The 18,554-nt window shown below is 39.8% G+C and overlaps 1 protein-coding gene across 13 annotated transcripts in view; it reads left to right on the top strand.

Moving 5' to 3' along the window:
- Nucleotides 1–909: 909 nt before the first annotated feature.
- EIF2AK4 (eukaryotic translation initiation factor 2 alpha kinase 4) overlaps nt 910–18,554 on the top strand; it is a 42,324-nt gene continuing 24,679 nt past the window's right edge. For 4 of the 13 annotated variants that reach the window (XR_012623283.1, XR_012623284.1, XR_012623282.1 and 1 more), the window contains exons 1-14: nt 910–1,152; nt 3,560–3,675; nt 4,835–4,937; nt 7,490–7,663; nt 8,520–8,600; nt 9,106–9,254; nt 11,450–11,565; nt 12,565–12,722; nt 13,152–13,687; nt 14,063–14,172; nt 14,707–14,864; nt 15,206–15,618; nt 16,335–16,404; nt 17,514–17,597. Coding sequence is in view for 9 of the 13 variants with exons in the window: in XM_074824466.1 (XP_074680567.1) it covers nt 1,000–1,152; nt 3,560–3,675; nt 4,835–4,937; nt 7,490–7,663; nt 8,520–8,600; nt 9,106–9,254; nt 11,450–11,565; nt 12,565–12,722; nt 13,152–13,687; nt 14,063–14,172; nt 14,707–14,864; nt 15,206–15,618; nt 16,335–16,404; nt 17,514–17,597 (2,421 nt within the window). In the remaining 4 variants the exon portion in view is untranslated. Of the gene's footprint in view, nt 1,153–3,557; nt 3,676–3,997; nt 4,115–4,834; nt 4,938–6,650; nt 6,698–7,489; nt 7,664–8,519; nt 8,601–9,105; nt 9,255–11,375; nt 11,566–12,564; nt 12,723–13,151; nt 13,688–14,062; nt 14,173–14,706; nt 14,865–15,205; nt 15,619–16,334; nt 16,405–17,513; nt 17,598–18,554 lie in introns of those variants that run through there. The other 9 variants (XM_074824466.1, XM_074824467.1, XM_074824472.1 and 6 more) reach the window with 8 other exon arrangements.

Below are 18,554 nucleotides of genomic sequence, written 5' to 3'. Positions count from 1 at the left end.
GCTATCCACCGCTCCCCTGAGAACCCCCAGCTGCTTCTCTCCAGCCAGTCCCACCAGGGAGACCCAGGGCCTGAGGGGGTGTCACAGAGTCTGGCCCCACTTCGGGTTTGCAGCTCAACCTGCCAAAGGCAGGCTGCTCCCGCTCCACCTCCTGGCAGTGCTCAAAGCAATCATCAATGGAAACATTCTTTAGTTTCCACATAAACTGCGCTCCAGCTCTGCATGAAATTTGTTCTGAATTTTGTGGGTTTTCCCCTTCACAAATCTTTCTCAAGGTCTATGAAAAACAATCCGCACAGTAACTACTTGTCTTTGGTGCATATCTCTGTATTTGCAGATAGACCTGGAGGCATATCCCGGGGAAGTTCAGCCCGGACATTATGAGAAGGTTCTTCACTGGGAGGGTGGTGGGGCGCTGGCGCAGGCTCCCCAGGGAAGCAGTCACGGCACCAGGCCTGGCAGAGTTCAAGGAGCGGCTGGACGCCGCTCTTGGTCGCTTGGTTTAGTTTTAGGCAGCCCAGCGAGGAGCAGGGAGTTGGACTCGACAATCCGCGTGGGTCTCTTCCAACTCGAGATACTCTGCGATTCTATGAGGCACCGCTACGCTGGGCCTACACTGCTGGCAGGACGGGCCAGGCGGGACCACGAGCGGCCGCGGGGCTCGACGGCAGCGGTGGGCGCTAAGTCGCGGTCCCTCACGGGGCGGCAGAGCCCCAGAAAGGCCGCCGGGAGCCGTCGGCTTCACGGCCCTGCACGGCCCGGGGCTAACGCGGCGCCGAGGTCGCTGCGGGACCGGCCCGAGCCCCGGCCCTTCCCGCAGCCGCCGTCACCGGACGCAGCACCAGGCCCCGGCGCCCCCGGCTCCGCCTCCCTCCGCCGCGGAGGCGGTGCCGGGGCGCGGCGAAGCGCGGCCGCCGCTGGGCCGGCGCCACTTCCAGGGTGGCAGCGCCGCGGGGCCGCCCGCCATGGCAGCCGCCCGCCCCCGCCCGGGGAGCTGATATGGCCCGGGCGAGCGGCGCGCAGCAGCTGCCGGCGGAGGCAGCCGCGGAGCCGGCCGAGAGCTACCAGCTGCGGCAGGAGAACGAGCTCCAGGTGCTGGAGTCCATTTACGGGCAGGACTTCCAGGATCTGCGGCAGAGCCAGGCCTGGAAGGTAGCAAGCGGGGCTGCTGCGGCTCGCCCGCTGCTTGCGTCGGGCTGGCCGGGGCTGGGGTGCCCTGTCCGCGGCAGCGCTGCCCTCGCCGGGCCGCTCCGAGTGCGGCGGCCTCCTTGGCCGCGCTCCCTGCGGCCGGTAACGGCGGGAGGGGCAGGCCCGCTCCTTCCCCCTCCCCGCAGGTGGCGGGGGGCAGCGGCAGGAAGCCGCGCGGGGCCGCGGTGCTTGCGGGCGGGGCCCGCGCCTCGGGCGGGTGGGCGGCGGGAGCGCTGTTAGTGCCGAGCCCTTGCGGGTCGTGCCGGGCGCCTCCTGCCTCTTGGCTGTTCGCCCGCGGTCCTCCCCCCGTCGGCCGGCAGCCTGGGACTGGCCGCCTTTGCAGTTAATCCTCTAGGTCGATGCGTTCGCGCCGTAGTTAATGCTGTGCGTATAACCTGCATTTTAATTAATTGTCAGGGGTTTTTTTAAATTGCTTCTTAATTTATCCCTTAACCCACTAATTACATACCTTCTTAATCGTCTCATCGGTGTACAGGTTGCTGATCTCTGCATATTTATTGTATGCTGTGGTTTACTCTTAACTGTGGCTGTTTCCATGATAATGTAATACTTTAACTTTCGTTTCTATAGTGTTGTGTTTTTTAATCACAACCAATTAATGCTCAGGTCTAGTGCTCACTACTCTTTCATTTCTGTGTCCACAATGTCTCATTGATAATTTTTTTTTTCAGCTGCACCTGTGGCACTGTTTTCCTGTACCTGGAGGTGCTGGTCACCCTTTTCAGTTCCCCAAGTTCACTGCTAATGTCGTTTCTTTTTACATTCTTGTCCTGGTTTTGGCTGGGATAGAGTTAATTTTTCTTCTTAGTAGCTAAAATAGTGCTCCTTCAGTATGGGATTTGTTACAAGAAGAATCCTGATAATACCCTGATGTTTTCAGTTCTTGCGAAGAGATCAAGTACTTTCTAGCTCCCCATGTCCTGCCTGTGTGCAGGTGTACAAGAAGCTGGGAGGGGGCACAGCCAGAGCCCCGGACCCAAACTGACCAGTGAAATATTTCACATCATGTAATGCCATGCTCGGTATATAGAGGAGGGGTGCCAGGAATGTGGGAGTTCTCTCCTGCTCCTGGGATTGTGGTTTTGGGATTTTTGGTATTTCGGGATCACTAGCTGGGAACAGGCTGGGTATCAGTTGGTGGGTGGTGAGCAATCGAGTTGTGCGTTACCTGTTTGTACTTTCTATTATTGTATTATTACAATTATTAAACTGCTTTTATCTCAGCCTACAATCTGTCCCGGATTCCCCAGGCAGGGGAGAGTGAGTGTATGGCTGCGTGGTGTTAGGCTGCCAGCCAGGTTCAAACCACTACGCTTCTTTTGGGTTTAGTTTCTACAAGATATATCATAGCCCCTGCTGTCTTTTTTTCTGCCATAAACCTGAACTTAAAATTGTTGCCGCAACCTACAACTTCTTTTTTTTTTCCCATGGAGTTTGATGTGGGCACTTTAATTTGCTGGGTTTTCAGAAGTATTGCAGACCTTGCTCCCTATTAAATTCATACCTGGCATCCTCTTGATTAAACTATCCTTTTCCCTGCTGTAAATCCAAAGGGAAAATAGAGGGGATAGTGACCATCTTTTAACCCATTTCCATATTTGTTATTCCATGTGTTATTTCCCTACCTATTTGTCATGTTACTAAGATCTCAGTTGTTTGGTTTTTTCTTTTTTTCAAAAAAAATCATTTTCTAATTGAAAAGTAAAAGTTTAGAATGTTTATATGGGTATGTTTTACTTTATTGTGATTTTGAGTAGGCAATTTGAACAGGATGGGTGGGAAAAGCAATACTTGTTAAAATTCTGTTTTATGCTAAAACCAAAAATATAAATACAAAAAAATTACTATCCTTTTGTTTGGCCACACAAGGTGTATATAGATGTGATGTTATCATCTGTTGTCATGTCAGAAAATAAAATATTGACTGATGGGTGTTAGTGATCTAAAACAAACGCAAAAGAAACAATACTATTCTTATAATGAATGCTTTAATTTGTAGATAGTCCATAAATAATCTGTTACATTTATTTAATTTTTTCCTACTACTAGCCTACAGTAAGCAGGATACAAGGGTTTTGTTATCAAACCTCATTTTTGCTCAGCCTGAATCATCTTTCTATTAACTGTAACCACTTATCTGAAGAAGTTCTAAAAATATACTGGATAAACTGTGATAATCAGTGAACCAGTTCGCTCTCATTGAGCAATGTCAATACATTAATATATTTTTTTCATGGTTTGGATGGTCTAACCTGAATTCTGCCATAATATGGGTTGTGAGAGTTGTGTGCTTTCATTAAAAGAAAACCAAAAAACTCTTTTAAATCAAAAGTTTTGCTTTCCATTTTAGGTACGGCAACCTCCTGAAATTAATTTAGTTCTGCGTCCTCAGGGATTGACTGGTGATAATGAAGTGTATGCCAAAGTTGATCTGTGGGTCAAGTGTCCACATAGTTACCCTGATACGTGAGTGAACGTTAAAATACAACCTTTTTTCTATGAATGTTTTTCTTTGTTTTCCAAAGTAAAGTGTAAGTTGAAAAAAACATGTAGTTTTATTCATCAGTCTTATTCTTGCTTTCTGCATGTCAGTATTTGTTAAGCCTGTGATATTTTATAATAAGCAACTGTAACATTTGGCACCTGAATTGGATGTGGTCTCTTGTGCAATGGAGAATAGCAGGGACGCATTTGTCAGTGCAAGACTGCAGACTCAGTCTGTACCTTGGAGAGACATAAACACAGGTATACCTGCTAGCATCTTAGTGCCGTTTTTAAACTTTTTCAGCTCATGACCTGCTGAGAGAGGGACAATCTGCTGTCTTAGTTGTATCTGCTGTTCCTGTTTTCTGCTGGATTAGCCTTTTGGAAGAGTTCTCCATAGAGAATGTAAACAGAATTGCAGGTGATCAGCCTCCCCCAGCATTTTGGGTTGGCAAGTAATTTCTGGGTTAAGTGTTGCACTGTCCCCCATTTTGTTCAGTCCTTTTGCCACTGGTTGTGTCCAAAGCATAACTCCCTTTAGCCCGTCCATTTGTGCTGTGGCATGAGCGGTATACAAGGGAAGTGCTATTCCTTACTAAGTGATAGCTCAGTTAAACCCTGTAACACAGGACAGAACAGCCACTCAATATTATTTTTTTTTTAAGATAGCATAGATACAGACATTTTACTTGTTTACTTTATCTTAAACATTTTTAAAATTTAGCTGTTATTTATTTTTTATATGTTTCTTTAGATTTGTGTAACCCTTATAGTGGTGATAAATTTTAAACACCTAAATGTTACACTAGTAATATTTTTAAAGGACTATTAAGTAAACTACTGGTTAAGAGGTGAATTACAAGAGTCTGCAGGGTTTCTTTGGTAGTTCTGTTAAGTATAACTGGCAAGTAATCTGCAGCCAGAAAATTTGCTGGTAGGGAATGTAAAACAGCATTTCTGGCTTTATTCTATATTGTATATGTAATATTTATGTACTGCTTATTTGAGCATTGACTAATTGCCAGGTGACTATGAACTCCATTCCTTTTCCCTCATCCACCATTTTTATTAACATTCTGTTGCTTTTTACACTCAGTTTTTCTAATGAGGGCTTTTTTTACGTTTTGTTGCTGTCTCCCAGTGTCCCTGAAATACAACTAAAAAATTCAAAAGGCTTGTCAAATGAGAAAATAAATGAATTAAAATTCAGACTAGCTGAACTGGCAAAACAGCGCTGTGGAGAGGTAAGAGCTTTTTACTTCCTTGAGAAATATACTCTGGACCTAAGTAGTTCTAAAAACATTTGTGGTATAATATAATGGAATGCATCCATGTTGGATGTGCAAGGTGCATTGCTCCCGAGGAAGGAGAGACTGACTTTCTTTCTTAACAATGTTTCTAATTAATGAAAGTTCGCAATATGCCTGATCTTAAAATACAGTGCATGTGTAAATAGTGCAGGCTTTATTCCTGTTTAAAGGCAGATTTAAAGGTTCATGCTATTCTCAAGAGTTATTTCATAGTATGAAAAGCAATACTGACTAAAATTGACAGCTTTCTGCACTGTTCAGATTAATTTGAATATTGTAAGTGGCTATACCTGTTTAAGCAGATAGTGATTACCTGGGGAGTTTTTCAGTGTGATGTTGTTCATCTAATGCCAAACTGAAGGGCAAAAGACCTTAGTTATAATACCAGCTCGACACTTGACTTCTGCAGCTATAGCACAGTCACTCCATGCCATTGTGCCTTTTTTCTGCTGTGCCTAGGAATAGTGATACTTGACTTCCCCCCGAGTAGGATAAAAAGAGAAAGATGGAGAAACGTGTGAAGCTTAGAATTTGTATCTATTTTAAGGGATTTTATAAGTCCCCAAGTATGTTTGGTATTGATAATACCTTTCCATTGTTGCTGAGGACTGAAATGACTCAAAGAATTACTAGCAAACACTGAATTCTTGGTGAAAGCAGTTTATGGTATGTTTCTTATCACTTTTTGGAAATGTTACAGTGAACAAATCAAATGTGTTCACATTTGCCTTTTTAAAAGTGAGAAATACACAGCTGTGGAAGTTGTTATGTGCTGAAATGGAATACTCTGCTTTCAGTTTCTTAAGCCTGTCAACTGTACAGGTTTGGCAGGGGTTGCCTGTCGTTCAGTCTTGCCCCATCAAACCTTCTTTACTATACTTCTACTTTGCCAATTTTTCTGCATACTTTCAAAAGAACTGTTTTAGGCAGATACCGTTTTGTTCATTATGTTCAATAACCAAGAATTTCCCCAATTTTTACAGTATCTTTGGAAATTATCAGTTTAACAGTGTATTCTGTTTTTTTTTTCTGTTTTGTAACGACTGTGCTATGGACAATTGATAGGAAATACAAGGTTCAAATTCTCTAAGTAGCCTCTAAATCATGTCACATGTACTGTCTGTTCACAGCTGACCCCAGGAGAGCTGTTGGCCTGTAGGGCTTTAAATCCCTGACTGATTTCTGATCTCTTTGAAAGGAGCTACAAATGTGTCATAGGTTTTCCTAATGTTAATTTTCCAAAGCAAGAATTGAGGTTGCTCCAGCAATGTGTAGATACAGTTGTCAGTTACATGTATGATACACATTTTTGATGAATGATATACACAGTGCAGTCTTGAATTACTGTCCCTGCAGGGAAAGGGAGATAACTGTTCTCTCTGCCTTGACAGGTATTCTTTATTAAAGTGTATTGTGCAATATGAAAAAATCTGAAAATATCCCAGTTACCTGTCAAACTGAACAGCAGACTGTGGTTTTCTGATTATTGAGATTCCTTTTTTTAATACATGTGTGTGCATGCATGATCACCTTGCCTTCTGCATAGTAACCTGGGAAAGATATTTTAGTTTGCATGTGTCAGATATATGCATATTGTGCTATTCTTTCCGTTCTGAATTGCCTCCTGGTTTCATTTTTACTTTCAAGCAGGGGATTCAGTGTTTGAGAATCTTCGGAGTGTCAGCCTGTTACAGGTAGATGGTACAATTTAGTTTGGCTGTTCTCCCACCTATATATATGCAAATCCTGCTCAGTGCTCCTGCTGACTGCTGGGATGCATCTTTGTGATGTACTGTTCTTTAATTTTGGAGATACGATGGTCTGTTAGCACTACAGATTGCTTGAATTAATAACGCTATTAGATGCTACTAGACTGATGAAAGCTTAAGCCCAGACAGGTCAATAGATCATCAGTACATACCCAGTTCAAGTGAACAGTAACTGAAAATTGATTCCAACAAATCGTGTAACAGAATTCAGCTGAGTCTTCAGTGCAGTTCTTATTTTAGTAGTTGTGGTTATATGAATGTGAAATGCCTTAAGTAGCTTTACAGTTCTAATTGGGGAGCCTAGTTTGTGTTAGCAGTGAAATAAGTATTTCATAGCGATAGATACAGTAATAGACAGTCGCAAAGGATTTATTCTGTTGTAGCTTGTATGTCATAAACACAGATCATTGTGGATAGAAAAATATGCCTAAAAGCAGATGAGAAAAGGATAATTTTTTTTTTAAGAAAAAGAATATGCTTGAAGTTGGCTGTCTCTCAGTAATTTGTCATCTTTGCTACTGTGGTCAGGGGGTTTTCATGTTGCAGTTCTATTAATAATAGTACTGAGAAAAATACTGAAATAGGGTAAATTCTCCCTGATAAGTAACAAAATTAGCAGTCACACTGCTGCTGTATTGCTTTTTCATGTTGGGTATCATTTTACTACACGATCTACTTTTTCTTTGAACTCTGTATGTCATATTTGTTTTCTTTCAGGTGATGATATTTGAACTTGCTGACCATGTACAGTCATTTCTCAGTGAGCATAATAAACCACCTTCGAAGTCTTTTCATGAAGAAATGCTAAAAAATCACCAAAAAGAACAAGAAAGGCTGGCTCAGGAGGAATTGCGTAGGGCACAAGAAGTTAAGAGAAGAGAGGAGCAGGAGGTAAGAGAAGTTAAAGTATGAATAAGCCTGTATTCTTAAAATAACATAAACAATCATGATTTTGTAAATTATCCTGCACAGTATGGGGTTTTAGTGAATTATTAACTTGTCAGACCTGTCAGTATGAGTTGATCAGTGTGTGCTACAGGAACTATCTGCTGCTGCAATTGTAATATTTTAATGATGTGTTTTTAACCCTGAGAAATATTCATGCCTGAAACCTAAATGTTGATTCCTGATCCCGTGAAAATCACTTATAAAGAGGACCTTATACAAAAGTGTAAGCAAATGTGTATATATAAAGCGCATTCCATCTTAAACTGGAAAGTATTAGCCAGACAGATAGGTAATCCAGCCTGCCTTCACCCACAGAGTGCCTGGAATGTTCACTGTGACAGACTTCTCTAGAGGGCAGTGAATTTAATCCAAAGAGACTTTGGACCTGCATACATTCCTCACTAGGAATGAGGGGATTTATCTGAGTCTCACAGAGACTGGTAGTGTGGAGTCTTTATGCTGTGGGAATATGGATAGAATAGCTCTTTTTTTAAAAGAATGTTTTGGCTTATTCCTCTACCTTTTCTGTGGATGAAACTTTATTGTTGGGTCTGTCAGTAGAAGTAATTTTCTTTAGTCTACAACTCTGTTCTCCTGTATCATACAATTGATGTTGTTAGCTTCCTCAGAAGAGCTAATTTGACTTCCTTGGTTTTTTTATTCTTGTGAGATCCACAAGTTCTCTTTAACACTTTTGAAAAATCAGCATCATAGCTTTTTTTTTTTCTAAACCAGGGTAAGATTAGCAGTTGCATTGCATATACTGTTGCACCTCTAACAAAACCAAAATTCATTTCAGCAACGTGAAATCCTTAATGAGATTCAGAGAAGGGAGGAAGAGAAAAGAGAAGAAAGAAAAAAGAAAGAGATTGCCAAACAGGTATTCTTTCTAAGCAAGCATGCAAAAACCATTGCAGTAACTTCTATCCAGTAGTGTAGCATATGCTTATAAAAATTTGAGACATTTACTTGACTGAATTGTCCTTGGATGTCTTTTCTCATCCAGTGCTTCTAATAGATCTAGGCTAAAATAGGTTTTTGATTATATGGGGTTTATTTCTGGAATAAAATCAATTGTAAGGGACGACAGTTCAGTAATCAGCATCTTCAGTGTACGGAGATGGATATTTTCAAACAGACATAGAAAAAAGCTAGTATGTTAATGTTTCTGTTTCATTGTAAAGAATCTTTACGTTCTTGCCCATGGACAGTACTGAAATATGCTTTCTGGATCGCAGCACTTCTTCCTCAGCCTCATATATACATTTATTATGGAAACCTATTTCTTCCGTGATCTGGGTGACTTCACAGAATAATAGTCAAATACTTGCATATTTTGAGGATAGCAGTTTCTGTTGTTACTTGGTGTTTTTCCTGATTTATAGGAACGTTTGGAAATAGCTGCATTGACAAGTCAAGAAAATTCTCACAGGAGAGATACTGCAAGATATAGAGTTGCTTCCAGTTTAAATGGGAGTTGTTTGGAACATGGAGTGAATAATAAACATCGACCAAATTCAGCTGGACGTTCAAAGTATGTATGTCAGTTTGCATGTGGATTTTCTTTTTTTTTTGCAAACATTAGATTTTAAAGTGAAATTCGAAGGCAAGAGAGTAATGTGCCATGTTGCTCAGCTATTCACTTTGTCTCTGCACACACACCACCACCCCGCCTTCATTTGGCATGGTTTAACTAATTCATGTGCTATGGATAACTTGGGAACTTCCCAATTAAGGGAGTCAGCTTGGCCCTTAGTTGAACTTAGAAAGTATTTGGCAATCATTGGAAGGCTGTTAGGGCTTACTTAGTTTCTTAAAAATATGCAATATGTTGCCAGTTGCAGAAAAAAAGTATTTTTAAATCAGTTAATAAAGGTTTTGGAATAACACAATAAATTACAGCTTATATTAATCTCAAAACATTTGCTGTAAAGATACACCAGTGTAAAGTTCCCTGCCAGAAAATCGGATAATGCTGACTGCATTTGCAGAGCAGCTTATTGAAGGGGAGATTAATGTTGCTGAAGGGTTCTTTTGCTGGTACACAACTCATCTAGGTTAGGATTGGTGATGATATAGGTAGGTTGGGGTTTGGGGTTTTTTTAACTTTTTTTTTTTTCCTTCCCCTGTCCTGTGTTCATAGCTGATATAACTGTCAAGGACAGTGGAGATACCCTGGTATTAATTTTCCTAGTTTTGATTCAGATCATGCTAATGACTTGTTATTTGGACTGCTGTTTTAATGGAAATAGTGTATTCCTGTTTTTTTTCTTGTCTATAGAGTTCAAAATTGTTTTCACGTTATTTATCAGCAACACTAGATACCTGAAGAAGTTCATCTTTGATCTATCCTACTTTGACTCTTGTTGCCTCCCTTTGACTATCCCAAGTCATATTTGGCAGTTGTTTCTGCATATTGTTTGACAGTCCATAAATCTCTCTTCCTATCTTCTTGCTAGTCTTAGTATAACAGAACGAGACAGTCTGTGCTTGTGGAACAAGACAAGTGTCTCAAAAGTTTGTTAATATGCTTTAATGCAGAACTCATACAATGAACTTCTAAGAATTTATGTGGAAAGTTAATATATGTTCTTACTTAAAAAAACAAAAAATCCCCAAAAAACAACCTCCCCCCCAAAAAAGATGGAGTTACTTTTTTTAACAATGGTGAAAATAATAAAAAAAATATTTTGAAATGTTGAAACTTTGATGCCATTTAGAGTTAAGCAAAAACTAGATATGTTCAGTTTTCTGAGGTCTCTTTTCACAAGAAGAGTGGTGCAGTATTTTTAGCTGTTTATGAAGCCTGAACTTTTGGCTGTTGGGACACAAACTTTTAGAAAACTGCTAAAATCTAAAATAATTTCATTTATAAAAAGTATTTGAGTTTGGAAAACCAGATGCTTTCTTTGCATATTTTGTCTTTATACAGTACTTGTAAGACATTCCCTGTGGCATCTCCTTACTATGTAGTGCTTTTTTACCTTGAAAGAGCTTCTGCGTTACCCTTCATTTATTCCTGTGATCTCTATACGTGATTGCATTTATTTGGAGGATAGTCTTGCAGTGGTGATGTTTCTGTTAATTCCAAAATAGATTGTACCAAGAAGTAATGGAGGCTGCTTTGGGTTAGTGGTCTTGAGTTCTTTCTGATCTCGTGTGCAGCTCCATACGTGCATGTGAGAAGAAACACCTTAATCATACTTGCTTTAAAAGTTTTTGCAAAACATCCCTTTTCCTGAAGGAGGAGTTCAGAGTAGTAAAGGAGGCAAATGGGAAACCATTTCAAGTCAGGAAAAATAATTAAGCTAAAGCTGGAATGAACTTCCAAAATTGCACATACTTGCATTTTGTAATGTTTTGAAAGAGAATGCAGATCAAGTCAAACTTACATATTTTTCAGAGCTGTAGTATGTTTACTTTTTTTATTCCCACTCCCCCACCCCCCTACTGGAAGTGTCGTCCTAAGATGCAGAAGCTTTAAGGTCTGGATTCAACTCCTGGCTTTGAGTATAGAGACCCAGTGCAGCATGATGTTGGTGCTAAAATGCTGGACTTCTAATCAGACATACATCTTGGCACTAACTCAGTATCTTTGAAATTAATGGATATTATCATTGGATGCAAAAATCTCTGAAAGCTAATCCTCTTGCAGAATTGGTGTCTTCAGGGACTGCAACAATACTGTCTTTTTTTGAGTTGGAGAAAAATGTTCTGTTCACATTGCAGACGAGAACGCCAGCTTTCTGTTAGTAATAATGAAGAGTCCCCTGGAAATTACAAAGTTTTGAACTTCAGCACAAGTGGTGCTGGACAACTTACTGTCCATAAAGGAAAATGTCTAGGTAAGCAAAATTACAATTGCGGCTTGAAATGCTGGACTTTGGGCTGGTTTGGGTTTGGTTTTTTTGAGAGGGAGAACTTAATGTCAACTGGTACAAGCAGCATGGGTGGAGAGAATATTGTTGTGGATTGTGAAATGTCACAGTCAAGAGTGAGAGAGGAAAAGTTGCTTTGTGGTAAATATTTTATATTTTCTTAGGACTATTTTAAGTAAAAACTTGCTTCTCCATATACAAATACATAACGGAATAGCCATACCAAAAAACCCCCCACCTTAACATTTTATATTCTCTACATAATTCAAATAATACTGAAAACTCTTTGCCTTTAAATGTAAATAGCTGGCTTGTCAGCTACACATGGCTACCAAGCAAGAAGTCATTTACCTTTCAGTGAAACCCGTGATAAGCATAGGATTAGAAATGCATACTTACTCTCCTTCCATTGCTGCCAATATTAAAGGCATAAAAGCAGTGGTTTTAGCAAAAACATAAACACAGGCAATGATAGGAGACTTGGAGTTGAAAGGCTGCCATGAAGTGCCCATATGAATGGGCCATCAAACGTTTTCATTGTTCATTTCAACATAGCACTTCCTCAGTGGGAGGATAAATAGCCTGAAAGTCTCTGGAGCAAAGGGAATTTTATTATTTTGCAGTTTGAGGATGAACAATTTTTTTACTGTGTGTAGAGCTCGGCATTTACTCAGCAAAAATAGCATTCATTTATTAAAACCTGAAATTCTTCAAAATGTGCAGCAATTTTTTGCCAATATACTATTGCTTTCATTCGACTACTGCTACACAGCATCTGGCCTCATCAGACCTGATATTTTCCATACCTACCATGTAGGTATGGATCTTGTTTAGTTGCAAGTAGATTTGTGTTTCCAAAACTGTAGAAAGCAGGCTTACTGGTGTTTATTTAGCATTTGCAAGAGCTCTTGTCAAGTCCTTGGAAACAAAAGAAGCTCTTTTCCTCTTCTCTCTCTTCATGTATAGGCAAGGATGAACAGCTTGGTAAATCAGTCTATAATGCCTTGGAAGTTCGCAGTGGAGACTTTGTTTTAATATATGAGTGGGTTCTGCACTGGCAAAAAAAGATGGGAAGGCTTCTTACAATGAATGAAATAGAAAAGATTGAGAAGTGTAAGAAACAGGTAATGCCCATATTTTGCATTTGGCTTAGTAAAGGTTGGGTGGGGTTCAGTGCTTTTCTTGAGACTGCTAGTTTATATGAAACTTGAGAGGGTGGTGATGAGCTTAAAAATGCTGGTGTTCAGAGTATCTACACCACAGAAGAAGAGGGGTGTGTTGGGCTATTCGGGAGTTCACTTACAATAATATAAATGCAAGAGAGTGTATTTGCAAGTATGTATAAATAAAACAATATTAACATTCTGAAGAAAGGGAATCAAGCTTGCCTGGCAGAAGCCAAAGTTGTTCTTGCCCCTTGCGTACAATACTTCCCTTTCAGAAAAGGATGACAATGTCATGTATTTTATATGTATTTTGTATATGTTATATATTTTAGTAGTGGTGCATTCATGAGATGACACAATGCATGTTATGTTGTATTTCTCTAACAGCTTCAGGGTGCAGAAACAGAGTTCAGCTCACTGACGAAGCTAAGTCACCCAAACATAGTACATTATAAATGTATGAACCTTAAAGAACGGGACGATTCAATTGTGGTGGACATTTTAGTGGAGCACATAAGTGGTTGCAGCCTTTCTACATACTTACACAAAGAGACTCCAGTTCCAATTGAGCAGTTGCGCCATTATGTGACTCAGATCTTGTCAGCTCTCGACTACTTGCACAATAATTCAGTAGTGCACAAAGTTCTTTGTGCTTCCAGTATCCTAGTAGATGCTGAAGGAAACATCAAGGTGACAGACTACAGCATATCCAAGCGCTTAGCTGATATCTGCAAAGCAGATGTTTTTGAGCAAACCAAAGTTCGTTTTAGTGAGGATGGTCTTCCCAGCAAACCTGGAAAGAAAGGAGATGTATGGAGTCTGGGCTTGCTTCTGCTTTCACTCAGCCAGGGCCAAGTAACCAAGGAATATCCAGTTGCTGTTCCTACCAATTTACCTGCTGACTTCCAAGACTTTCTGGAAAAGTATGTTTGTTGCATTCCTGTATCTTTTTGTCTTTGATTTTTATTATTTTTTTTAAAGACTTGAACAGTTTTTTGAAAGAACAGCTAAATTTCCCCCTGTGTCGCTAGTTACAGCTTTTAGTGAAGAGGTGATTGCTCCCTCATGGTTTAGGCTGCTAATCTGGGATATGGGAGAACAGGTCTGGTGCTCTCTTCTTCTCTGCCCTGCCACCAACTTTGTGTGTCACTGTGGATAAGTCATTTAGTCTGTCTTTGCTTCTGATTCCCATCTGAATGATAAAGGTGATAACTTCTTAATGTAAGGAGACCTCTTTGAACATTTAGGCCTGATAAGGAATAGATCTTTGAACAGTTCTCTTCTTGGTTTGCTAACAGATGTGTTTGCTTGGAAGATAAGGAAAGATGGACTCCTCAGCAGTTGTTACAACATAGTTTTATAAACATTCCACGAATGAAAATACCTGTGGCTGAAGAAAATCTAGATGGTAAGAAACTTGGTTCTTTCCATATTCTGCTAAATGAGTGGACTACGTGCCTGCAGTAACAGAAAAATTGAGCTGTGGTAGAGCTTCACAAGACTGTCTTTTAACTACATTAAAAGCTAGTAGGTTCTTTAACTTCTATATCCCTGACTGGCTGGGGTGAACTGACTGCTGTTGTCTCATCAGCATTAGCTTTCATTAAACCTGTAAATTCATCCACCTCCTGCATGGTGTAAATGTCACACTTCAACATTGTCCTTGAAAGGTGCTGTTCCAATGAGACTTCTTTCCTCATTACATTCTTGTTTGAATCAGTTCCTTTGTTCAGTACAATTAATGTTAGTAATTAAAAATGGTATTAAGGTTTAGGCACGTACCAGTTTTACACAGCAGAGCGCTTCTGTATTTTAGATTTTTAGTTTCACTTGAAGTTATTTTGGTTTTGTCTTCTTCCTGATGCTTATTTGACAGACCCTTGTGCCTTATCCCCCTACCCCCATAGTGGCGGTGGTGGTAACCTTTGTACCCTCATTACAGATTCAGCAGGTATAGATTGCATCGAGACAGTTGTACCCAGCAGTCAGATATCCAGCGCTTCATTCTTCACAGAAACACAGAGACAATTTTCGCGGTACTACAACGAGTTCGAAGAACTAAAATTACTTGGCAAAGGGGCTTTTGGAGCAGTTATCAAGGTATGGTATAAAAACTATTTACCTCTATGGAATCCTTGGGGATGTGTGTGTTTTATCTGAAGCTAAACAATATATGCAATGTTTGCATGGTATTGTTTGTCTTCTAGTGTGCTGTGCCAGTGTTGTGTTTTTTTTATCTTGAATTGAATAGGCTGATAAGTTTTGCAAGAGGTTGCTGGGAGTCTGGGAAGAAACCTGTCAATATGAGGAAGCTTGCATTTGAATTGTAGTCATTTCCCAGGTGGAGGGAAAACTTCCTCTTCCATGAAATTATTCTACTTCTGCCTCCACTCATAAGGCATTTCTAAGCATTTGACTTTAGATTGATTTGAATTTTGCAGGTGAGAAATAAGCTTGATGGTTGCTATTATGCCGTGAAACGCATCCGCATAAACCCCGCCAGCAAGCAATTTCGGAGGATTAAGGGGGAAGTAACATTACTTTCCCGCTTGAACCATGAGAATATTGTGAGGTATTACAATGCTTGGATAGAAAAACATGAAAGTCCTGTTCCCACTGTGTCATCATATGAAACAACTGAAGAGAAAAGAATGCCCATTAAAGCTGGTCTTTTCATCCTTACCACTGAGGAGACAAATGATGTGGAAGCTAACGCTCCTCCTCCGGTTTTGACAAGTTCAGTTGAGTGGAGTACTTCATGTGAAAGGTCTTCCAGCAACAAATTCAGTGGAGCTGATCAGGAGTCCAGTGATGATGACGATGATGGTGATGGGGTGTTCTCACATTCATTTTTGTAAGTGGGCTTCAGTATTGGATCTATAGGGAACATGAGCAGAGTTGTTTTTTCCAAATTTGTGTCTTTTATCGTTCTCACTTATTTTGTTAGAAGCAGTTCACTGCATTTTTGTTCTGTCTCCCGGTTCAAAAAACTGTATTTGCCAGCAGTCAGATAGCCAAGGAGAGGAAAACTTGCAGCTAGAAACTGTCAGTGTATGAGTAAAATTTTGGTTTAGGCTTCTGAAAGTTTCTTATCCTATGACTGTTTACGTTGGACTGTCGCTTCTAACCTTGAGAGTAAAGTTTTTAATAAATAATAACAGAAATATTACAAATCCTGAAAAATACCTTACTTGTCCTTTCTTTTTTATTTTTGTTTTTTATTAACATATTCCATACCTGTCTCTGTGTATGGAGTGGTTCTTTCAGTCATGGTGGTTTATTGTTTAAGTAAGTAAACTTATCTCAGTTTTGCTTATTGAATACAGAAATTAAATTTTACTGATGCAAATACGTACCTTCCCTTTAAGAGACTGGGCTGTCAGAGGCAGTGTTGCTTTGCAAGCAGGATACTGTTTTGGGGGTTGTTTTGCTTTTTTGTTTAAGGCACATGGAAGGTCTTAAATGGAAGCTTAGATTTTCTTTTTTTCTGCAAATAGTTTCCAGATTTCTTAGGAAGTGTTTCTTGGTACCCAAAACTTTTGGGTTTTTTCTTTCTCTCTTTTTAAACAGGCCAACCACAGATTCTGAAAGCGAAATAATTTTTGATAATGAAGATGAAAACAGTAAAGGTCATCCTCCAGTAAGTATAAAGATAAAGCTAGTGTAAATGAAGAGATCATAAAATAGTCTTCAACAAGCAAGCAGGTCAGTTGGGAAGTTTTGTTTCACTTCTAGTGTAAGTACAGAACCATATAAGGTTATGTTCCATCAGAGTAAATGTTGTGCTATCATGAGCTGCATTCCATACAAGTCAGTCTGATGCAGTTAATCTGGATTCTGTTTCCCATAATGTTCATTGAACTAAATGAGTTGCACTTTGTAGTCACAAGCTTAGTTATTGCAAGTTTAACACTTCAGTATGTACATGATTTATCAGTTAACCTTATATATTGCTTTGCATCATCTGAAAGTTGAAGTTCTGTTCTGCTTTCAGATGGTATAAACCAACATACGTGCTCATACTAGCCACTTCTTGAAAGTGGTGACAGTACATATTGCTAGCAGCCAAAAAGAGATGGGAAGTCAGAATAATGTGTAAGGTTTTAGTTGATTTTAAGATTTTACAACAGCACTTGCTGTGAACAGTCAGTGCACTATATCACTGGAAAGCTAATGCACACTTTTCTACAGCATCTAGAATCTGTCGTTGCCAATCTTGATGATCTGTAGAATGCTCTTATTAAAGCTTCATCTCCTTCCTCTTTCTGTTGTAACGTACACTGGCATGAAAAAGCTTTCAATATATAATTTAATAATATACAGTGCATTTTTTGTCACTGTAATACACTATATCAGAATTGTTGGTTGGGGGCAGGGATTGCATTATTAATTTAAGTAAGCTTTGTATATTTTAGTTTCAAGATTTTAATTTCTGTTTTAAATGCGACACACTTCTGAGATTCAGGTTTCATCCAGATCTTCTGGAGTGTTTTTTCTGCAGTGTCTAGTGATGGCAAAATGTTACTCATTCTCACTTTGAAAATGAGAGTTGGGTCACACTTGTTTTTCTAGTTTACTTAGAAGCAGTGGCATTACAAAATGTCAATATATTATTTTGTTATTCAAACCTAGCATAGGAGGTGAGTTCTCATTAATGTGTTCCATCCATTAAAAAATAGTAATATGCATAAAATAAACTCTGGCTGGCTTCCAGTAGTTAACTGTTCTGTTACTTTTATTGTGATAAAGGATGAAGAAGGCAATGAAAAGAATAGCCATGGAGGAGGAGAGAGGACACCAGTCATTCAGACAGTGCATTACCTGTACATTCAGGTACAAACATGCTTGCGTTTTCAGATTAAAGGATGCTGTTTATTCCAACCTGCAGAGATTAATTGCTGGCTTTCATGAGGAAAGTAATAACCTTTAAAAAAATGCAAATGAGACCAAGTTCAATGTTGGTTTTGCAGCAGACTGGTTTTCTGAAAGGCTTGTCTGATGGAAGGCACTGCAACACACGTGTCTTGTTATGCCTTCCAAGGCTCTACAGTGGTGTCTACAGAGAGCAAAGTTTTGTAGTGCCATAGTGTGTAATGGGATCACCAGTTTAGCTTGTCTGCAAGTAAAAACTGACAACTCCCGACCTAACCTTAGAACAACAAAAAGGTTGGCTGGATGGCTACGAACCTTTTTGAGTCAGTGGCTTCCAGAGCATTGTTTTGCCTTGTGCTTGTTATTTGTTTAGAATATTGATCTCAACCCCATAACACTGTAGATGGTGTTCTTGAGGTTGATCATGGTGTTAATTCCCAATGCAGAGTTGAAATGTACTGTGTTACCTTCCAGAGGGGAAGTTGTATTTCACAGATGAAAACTTCCTCATTCTCTTCAAAGGCACTATATTGTGTATGCACTTTTCTTTTAACAGACGACAGTAATCTGCAAAGCCATTGTATTGCCGTAACAGTAGGAACAAAATAAAATTCCTGCAGGTTTGCAACTTCAGGTTTTACTACTGACAACATTTCCTTTGTGTTAAGAGTTGGGCTGTTTCTGGGAGAAGTCGACTTTCATAGCTAACTGTTTTGTGGTGATGTGCAATTTTTTTTAATGCACTTAATGCCAGAGCTTGTCTGAAAGGAAGATACAGTTGGATGAAATTAGATTTTAATAGCTTGTTTGCAGGTGTTGCATATATTCATAATATAAGCAGTTAAGACACCAAGTAAAATAAAGACAGAGATTCTTTGAAGTTTGGCTTAAACATACATTATGGCTTGGCTGGTTTCA

The sequence above is a fragment of the Strix aluco genome, chromosome 4 (assembly GCF_031877795.1).
Source record: "Strix aluco isolate bStrAlu1 chromosome 4, bStrAlu1.hap1, whole genome shotgun sequence".
NCBI lineage: Eukaryota > Metazoa > Chordata > Aves > Strigiformes > Strigidae > Strix > Strix aluco.
The sequence above is the reverse complement of the archived record's forward strand: the minus strand, read 5'-3'. Positions and strand labels throughout refer to the sequence as shown.